Below are 8,658 nucleotides of genomic sequence, written 5' to 3'. Positions count from 1 at the left end.
AAGAAACTGAAGATCTCATACAATGCTGTGTACTTCTCTCTTCACAGAACAGCGCAAACTGACTCTAACCAGGATAGAAAGCGGAGTGGGAGGCCCCGGTGCACAACTGCGGAAGAGGACAAGTACATTAGAGTGTCTAGTTTGAGAAACAGACGACTCACAAGTCCTCAACTGGCAGCTTCATTAAATAGTAGCTGCAAAACACCAGCCTCAACGTCAACAGTGAAGAGGTGACTCCAGGATGCTGGCCTTCTAGGCAGAGATGCAAAGAAAAAGCCAAATCTCAGACTGGCAAATAAAAGATTAAGATGGGCAAAAGAACACAGACACTGGACAGAGGAACTCTGCCTAGAAGGCCAGCGTCCCAGAGTATGCCCCCTTTATTTATCTTATAGTTCAGACTTACAGGGAGAATACTGTAAGAATGTACAATGTTCTGAATTATGTTGCTGTACATTTCAAAATTGCWGAACAAATAGTTATATTGACCACGTCCGTCCTATCTCGTTCCTTAATGTCTTAATGGAAATTACGGATTGCCTCTTACCCGCTTGTCGTCCCCTTATGCCATAGTTTGTACATCTCAACTGTCAGTAGAAACCACATTTGTTTAAGCAAGTCAGCCATATCAGCTGTTTTTTTAAAAGGCAATTAATGAGGCTGAATGAAGAGACGCCAGGAAAAAAAACTTTCACGTTTTTCTGTCACATGTTTCTGCAGGCGGCAGATTCCCTGTATTTAGATGACTCGAACGGCCCAGGTCATTATAATAGCGTTTGGAGATTAGTAACTTGTCGGTGCGCGTTTTATGATTTTTGAGAAATATAAAAACCACTGGCAGTCGGTTCCTCCCGGTTCACCACCAGTCGGAGTAAAAGCGTGTTATGAAATCGGTTTCACAACAGGGTGGGACTCCGGTATTTCCACCAATAGCATACCCAGCGTTCCCGTCACATGATCTTTATTTATGTAAGGTAATATCCTTACACTGTGTGGCTTGGGCTTTTTCGAGCTCTATCCATACAATGCGCATCAGAGCAGCAAGCCTACTTCTCCGGGCTGTGCTTTTACAGTAAGACTGGGGCCGAAACATTCAAGGAATCTTTGTTAAAATTCTGACCCAATATTGGTCTAGTGTTGATGGATCTCGGAGTTGAAGACAACCAGACGCGAATTACAGAGACGATCGGACCTTCTGTTCATCATGATGCCAGGAAAGAGAAGACGTTACGTGGTGTTGTTCCAAACCAAATACTTTATGCTTGACAATGGAAAACTCATGTGAATGAATCGGAAGGGTTTTGTCAGTTGGAATTACACTATAAGGTATTTATGGTTGGATCTTGGGTTCCGCGAGCCTTTGTTTACTAAATCAGAAAGAGTCCAGCAGTCAGGTCATGTTAATCGGAGTCTGTCGTTGCTTAGATGGTGATTAGATAGGGACTCATAAACTGCTCACGGACCGGCGGTGGTGACATAACCCCGCAACTGTGCCATCATGGATCTACTTGAGTGCCCAATCTGCCTGTTCCTCATGTGTGAACCGGCCACCATGTCCTGTGGTCACACGTTCTGCCGGAGCTGCCTGGGAAACTACTTGTCATCCAGGTGTCCAGCCTGCAAGGAAATATTTAAACAGAGAGAAGCCAAAAACATCAAGAACAACATCCTACTCTTCAGTGTCATTGAGAAGTGCTGCCCAGAAGAGACGAGGATCAAGTGTCATATTCTGGAGAAACTCAAAACCAGCGAGTTCACAGAAGCWTTACGCATCGCGGATGAAGGGATACGACTAGGTAGGTTCCTAAAAATAATGCGTGAACTTGAGTACGTTTGGGGAAGACATCTCCTTATGCAACCCTCGAGTAGGCTGCAGGACAGGCCTATGATCAAAAGTGTATGTTCGTTGTGTAAAATGGAATCCACCCACTGATAAAAGCCCCACGCGACCCTAATTACGTAAATGTACCATAAACAGCTATTTGCCCGAAAAAACTCCAGCCAAGACGTATGAAATAAAATGATCATGCTGACACATAAAAACGCACTTGACGTTCATTCCTATATGTTAATGTGTTTAAATGAAATGATTTTGTCTTCAGTGCAATATAGACTACACAATCAGGCCCCCCTTGCAAAAGAGGCTTCTAACCTCAACGGTCTTTTCCTGGTTAAATAAAATRCTGTTGGAACTGCTATAAAAGACTAGTGGTGTAGTGACCTGGCATCAGTGGCGATCCGTCATTCAGGGCATTGAGCCCCACCTGTTTATTTTTATTTATATTTTTATTTTTTATTTTTATTTATTTATTTATTTTTTATAATATATTTTTTGTGTGCTTGTTTTGCATGCTGTTTTAGCATTTACGTGTCAAGTATCAGTTTGCAAGCAATGTAAAAAAGGTCAGTGCTTTTGTTTAGTGTTGTGTTATGTAGTGGCTTTGCTGGCATGTATTAACGTTTATTTTTGTTGAGTTTGCCCCACCAAGATTGCCACTGCCTGGCATGCACTCCCTCTTGTAGCCCATAGCCTGGTCACATAAGAGCCACATGGTGGGAGGCAGTACTGCAGTCTCAGTGGTCCAACATTACCTAGAGAAACTGAGGTTGTCACCCTGAGCTTACATACTTTTGGTCATGCAGTGTATGTGGACCCCTGCTCGTAAAACATCTCATTCCAAAATCATGGGCATTAATATGGAGTTGGTCCCCCTTTTGCTAGATATTGGAACATTGCTGCTGGGACTTATTTCCATTCAGCCACAAGAGCATTAGTGAGGTCGGGCACTGATGTTGGGCGATTAGGCCTGGCTCGCAGTCGGCGTTCCAATTCATCCCAAAGGTGTTCGATGGAGTTGAGGTCAGGGCTCTGTGCAAGCCAGTCAAGTTCTTCCACACTGATCTCAACAAACCATTTCTGTATGGACCTCGCTTTGTGCACAGGGGCATTGTCATGCTGAAACAGGAAAGGGCCTTCCTCAAACTGTTGCCACAAAGTTGGAAGCACAGAATCTCTAGAATGTCACTGTATGCTGTGCCGTTAAGATTTCCCTTCACTGGAACTAAGGAGCCTGAACCATGAAAAGCAGCCCCAGACCATTATTCCTCCTCCACCAAACTTTACAGTTGGCACTATGCATTCGGGCAGGTAGGGTACTCCTGGCATCCGCCAAACCCAGACTCGTCCGTCGGACTGCCAGATGGTGAAGCGTAATTCATCACTCCAGAGAACGCGTTTCCACTGCTCCAGAGTCCAATGGCGGTGAGCTTTACACCACTCCAGCCGACGCATGGCATTGTGCATGGTGATCTTAGACTTGTGTGCGGCTGCTCGGCCATGGAAACCCATTTCATGAATCTCCCGACGAACAGTTATTGTGCTGACGTTGCGTCCAGAGGCAGTTTGGAACCTCGTAGAGTGTTGCAWCTGAGGACAGATGATTTTTACACGCTACKCGCTACAGCACTCGGCGGTCCCATTCTGTGAACTTGTGTGGCCTACCACTTCGCAGCTGAGCTGTTGTTGCTCCTAGACGTTTCCAATTCATAATAGTAGYACTTAMAGTTGACGGGAACAGCTCTAGCAGGGCAGAAAGTTGACAAACTGACTTGTTGGACCGGTAGCGTCCTATGACAGTGCCATGTTGAAAGTCACTGAGCTCTTCAGTAAGGCCAGTCTGCTGCCAATGTTTGTCTATGGAGATAGCATGGCGGTGTGCTTAATTTTATACACCTGTCAGCAACGGGTGTGGCTGAAATAGCTGAATCCACTAATTTTGGGGTGTCCCCATGCTTATGTATGAATGAATGAATGACCAGGTGAATCCAGGTAAAAGCTATGTTCCCTTATGGATGCCACCTGTTAATTCCACTTTAATCAGTGTAGATGAAGGGGAGAAGACAGGTCAAGAATGGTCCACCACCCAAAGTACATCCAGACATCTTCACACAACTGTGGGAAGCATTGGAGTCAAAATGGACCAGCATCCCTGTGGAACGCTTTTGACACCTTGACAATCAAATCCCCCTGATGAATTGAGGCTGTTATGAGGGTGAAGGTGTTCCTAATGTTGTGTACACTCAGTGAATATGTTGAAGAGGGTGGGGCTCAAGGCTGCATCCCTGTCTCCCTCCAAGAAATATATGTGGGGGGGGGGGTGGTAGAGAGGGAGAGACTCATCTTGGCATGAAGGTCTGCTATACAAATTGATGGAAAGCTGTTTTGGGGGAAAAACATACAACATTATAAAATCAATGTACACAAACAACCCAGCCAGACTTCTGTAACACTGGGTCCAGTGACATTGTGAGGACCACAATGGAAATAAGTCCCAGACTCTTGTGTGTTTTCCTCGATGATTTTATTCATGTGCATGTATGGCTTTTAAGTTTTATGTGTGCTTGTTTTTTTTAAATGGTCGAATTAATAAACTAAACTAAATGTAATCTGTTGTGAGTGGCTGACCCACGTGCATGCACGCACCACACTCAAGTGGCTGTGTTATAAGCATTGGTTGGTGAGTCTTCGTTAATGTTCCTCTTTGCTATGGCTGGTCAGTAAGGCCAGTAGTCCTCACACGTGACACTCCCCCAGAGAAGCACAGCAGTGTTTAGGAAGGTGACCATGGTTACTTCTGAGGTAATGGGCACCGTTTCCTTGTCTTTCTTGTGGTGTATTTTTGTCATTGCTGGTTTTCCCCCGTTTTGAGTCGTGACTCTCGTGACAGCCTTATCCAGCAGCTGATTTGTTTCTGGGTGCTGAGATTAGATTGGTAGTAATGTGTAACAGACAACAGACATGCAGAGGTGTGAGGGAGTTACGTTTCATAGTTTAGGCTCATACTAATGGTCTGTCGTTACATTCAATCTGGATCAACAAAGAATGAAACAACTTCCTATAAGAGTAATACATCTGTGACGAGTCTTTCTCCTCCACCCAGCAGTAGTTTAACTGCTTTCTGTCTGGTTTGTCATACTGGGGGTGTCAGTGCACCAAACACTGCATAAATAACCGTTTCTACGCACCACACAGGACTATGCATGGCAGTTCTGGTGTTAATGCAACCCTGCTGTGCCATTGTTTTGATACACATAATCACATTCTATTAATACTCTGCAGGCTTCGCTGTAAAACTACTAGGTAGCACACCTGGTCTTGGGGGAGGAGGGAAGGTGAGGGTATGAGATCAGATGTGCAATTTGTAGCAAGAATGGAGATGGGTTGAGCTCATGTCACTTCAGGTTTTTGGGATATGTCCAGTGTTATCTAATATTCCCTATGCATTGCAGGTGCAAGGGCAAATCGAACGAAACCAATTCTGACTGGGAAGCTGTCATACTACAATCACTGATAGTGATCACTGTTAATTATWTCGAACTCTCTCTTCCCTCACACTCCCTCCCTCCCTCGCCCAGCTCCTGGTGATGTGAGTCTGAAGGTGTGGAGAGCGGAAGCCAATAAGGGACTGAGACTTTTCTCTGATGCCCTGAGGGACCTGGAAGAGCTCTGCTGCGTTCACCCCAACTGGACAGAGGTAAGAAACACCATGTTATTAGAGAGCTATGTCAGACCATACCAGGACAGAGGAGGGGTTTGGACCGAGGTTGCAGTATCTTCTGGTGTAACTGAATCGGGCCTGCCTAGGTGTCTATACGCCTGCTGCAGCTTCTATGTTTTCATTTAATATCACTGTTTATTCCCCTTTAATGATCTGTCATCTATGGGTGCATCTCAATAGTCTACCGTGTTTTCAGATCAGTTGTCATAATAGGTCACCAAATCAAATCAAATGTTATTTGTCACATACACATGGTTAGCAGATGTTAATGCGAGTGTAGAGAAATGCTTGTGCTTCTAGTTCCGACAATGCAGTAATAACCAACRAGTAATCTAACCTAACAATTTCACAACAGCTACCTTATACACACAAGTGTAAAGGGATGAAGAATATGTACATAAAGATATATGAATGAGTGATGGTACAGAACGGCATAGGCAAGATGCAGTAGATGGTATCGAGTACAGTATATACATATGAGATGAGTAATGTAGGGTATGTAAACATTATATAAGTGGCATTGTTTAAAGTGGCTAGTGATACATTTTTTACATGTATGGCAGCAGCCACTCAATGTTAGTGGTGGCTGTTTAAACAGTCTGATGGCCTTGAGATAGAAGCTGTTTTTCAGTCTCTCGGTCCCTGCTTTGATGCACCTGTACTGACCTCGCCTTCTGGATGATAGCGGGGTGAACAGGCAGTGACATCGGGTGGTCTAGGAGGGCAGGTAGTTTGCCCCCGGTGATGCGTTGTGCAGACCTCACTACCCTCTGGAGAGCCTTACGGTTGTGGGCGGAGCAGTTGCCGTACCAGGCGGTGATACAGCCTGACATGATGCTCTCGATTGTGCATCTGTAAAAGTTTGAGTGCTTTTTGGTGACAAGCCAAATTTCTTCAGCCTCCTCAGGTTGAAGAGGCGCTGCTGCGCCTTCTTCACCACGCTGTCTGTGTGGATGGACCAATTCAGTTTTCCGTGATGTGTACGCCGAGGAACTTAAAACTTTCTACCCTCTCCACTACTGTCCCGTCGATGTGGATAGGGGATGCTCCTCTGTCCACGATCATCTCCCTTGTTTTGTTGACGTTGAGTGTGAGGTTATTTTCCTGACACCACACTCCGAGGGCCCTCACCTCCTCCCTGTAGGCGTTGTTGTTGGTAATCAAGCCTACCACTGTAGTGTCGTCTGAAAACTTGATGATTGAGTTGGAGGCGTGCATGGCCACGCAGTCGTGGGTGAACAGGGAGTACAGGAGAGGGCTGAGAACGCACCCTTGTGGGGCCCCAGTGTTGAGGATCAGCGGGGTGGAGATGTTGTTACCTACCCTCACCACCATGTAACCTTATAAGGAGTTGTGCCAAATCAGACTGATTTAGATTTGATGGCATATTTTCAGTTTCCTAGTGTGCTTCCTAGTGTGCTTCTGAAATGGCACCCTAATATCCTCTTTATAGTGCGCTAYGTTTAAGCAGACCCCTATGGGCCCTGGTCTAAAGTACTGCACTAWTTAGGGTGCCATTTTGGACACCATTCTAGTTTTGTGTGTCCTGGTTGTTTTCTCTGTGGCTGCTGCTGATGGAGTGTGTCTGTAGAAGTGTACAGTATGTTATGTCATTTGGGGCACATTATGCAAACGGCTACTTATGTCATCATGTAACTGAATCATTGGACACTACTGCGTGGGTGAGTGCTATGACAGCTACGCATTGTTGTCACGTAAGGCTATTGTATAGGACATGACGTCTATCTGCAGAAACAAGCCCAAATATAGCTCCGTGTTATTTACTTCTGATTTTGGTCTACTTTGTCTTCTCACCTAAATCGGATAATCCAGGGTTTCCCAAACTCGGTCCTGCCCATTTTTTACCCTAGCACTACACAGCTGATTAATTGAATCAAAGCTTGATGATGAGTTGGTTTTTTGAATCAGCTGTGCAGTGCTAGGGTAATAAACGAAATGTGCACCCAAGGGGGGCCCCAGGACCGAGTTTGGGAAACCCTGAGCTAATCAACTAAACATCAAGACATTTGATTAGGTGTAGCTGGTGTGTTAGTGTTGGGGGGGAAGACAAAAGCAGACTGTGGCACTGAACCAACAGGAGGAAAGTGCACTGACCCATGTTCAGTTATTCAGGTCCTCATTCCCTTATGTAGGTGAATGTAGACTTGGCTGTTGCACTCTTCTTTCTATAGAGAGAGAATGGAAGAGAGAGATAGAGAGAGAGGGAATGGAAGAGAGAGAGAGAGAGAGGAGAATGGAAGAGAGAGAGAGAGAGGAATGGAAGAGCGAGAGAGGAGTGGGAAGAAAGAGAAGGAGTGGAAGAAAGAGAGAGAGGTAAGAGCGATAGGAGTGAAAGAAAGAGAGAGAGGTAGAGAGAGAGGAATGAGAGAGAGAGAAGAGAGAGAGAGAGAGAGAGAGAGAGAGAGAGAGAGAGAGAGAGAGAGAGAGAGAGAGAGAGAGAGAGAGAGAGAGAGAGAGAGAGAGAGAAGAGAGAGAGAGAGAGAGAGAGAGAGAGAGAGAGAGAGAGATGGAAGTGAGAGAGAGAGAGAGAGAGAGAGAGAGAGAGAGAGAGAGAGAGAGAGAGAGAGAGAGGAGAGAGAGAGAGGGAGAGAGAGGGAAGGAGGAGAGAGAGAGAGAGAAGGAGAGAGAGAGAGAGAGAGAGAGAGAGAGAGAGGTAGAGAGAGGGGGAATGGAAGAGAGAGGAGAGAGAGAGAGGTAGAGAGAGGGGAATGGAAGAGAAGAGAGAGAGAGGAGAGGTAGAGAGAGAGGAATGGAAGAGAGAGAGGGTAGAGAGAAGAGGAATGGAAGAGAGGAGAGAAGCGAGGTAGGAGAGAGGAATGGAAGAGAGAAGAGAGAGAGAGAGGTAGAGAGAGAGGAATGGAAGAGAGGGAGAGCGAGGTAGAGAGAGAGGAATGGAAGAGAGGGAGAGCGAGGTAGAGAGAGAGGAATGGAAGGAGAGGGAGCGAGGTAGAGAGAGAGGAATGGAGAGAGAGAGAGAGCGAGTTAGAGAGAGAGGAATGGAAGAGAGAGAGAGCGAGTTGAGAGAGAGGAATGGAAGAGAGCGAGAGAGGAGTGGAAGAGAGAGAAACAGACTAGAGAA

General features: G+C 45.7%; 1 protein-coding gene across 3 annotated transcripts in view; it reads left to right on the top strand.

The window, feature by feature from the left end:
• Positions 1-988: 988 nt before the first annotated feature.
• lonrf4 (LON peptidase N-terminal domain and ring finger 4) overlaps positions 989-8,658 on the top strand; it is a 51,248-nt gene continuing 43,578 nt past the window's right edge. For all 3 annotated transcript variants that reach the window (XM_023990416.1, XM_023990415.1, XM_023990414.1), the window contains exons 1-2: positions 989-1,796; positions 5,416-5,534. In XM_023990416.1, the coding sequence (XP_023846184.1) occupies positions 1,499-1,796; positions 5,416-5,534 (417 nt within the window). In that variant the 5' untranslated portion in view covers positions 989-1,498. The remainder of the gene's footprint in view (positions 1,797-5,415; positions 5,535-8,658) is intronic.

The sequence above is a fragment of the Salvelinus sp. IW2-2015 genome, linkage group LG6.2, assembly GCF_002910315.2.
Source record: "Salvelinus sp. IW2-2015 linkage group LG6.2, ASM291031v2, whole genome shotgun sequence".
NCBI lineage: Eukaryota > Metazoa > Chordata > Actinopteri > Salmoniformes > Salmonidae > Salvelinus > Salvelinus sp. IW2-2015.
Note: the sequence above shows the minus strand (reverse complement) of the source record. Positions and strands in the feature narration are given on the sequence as shown.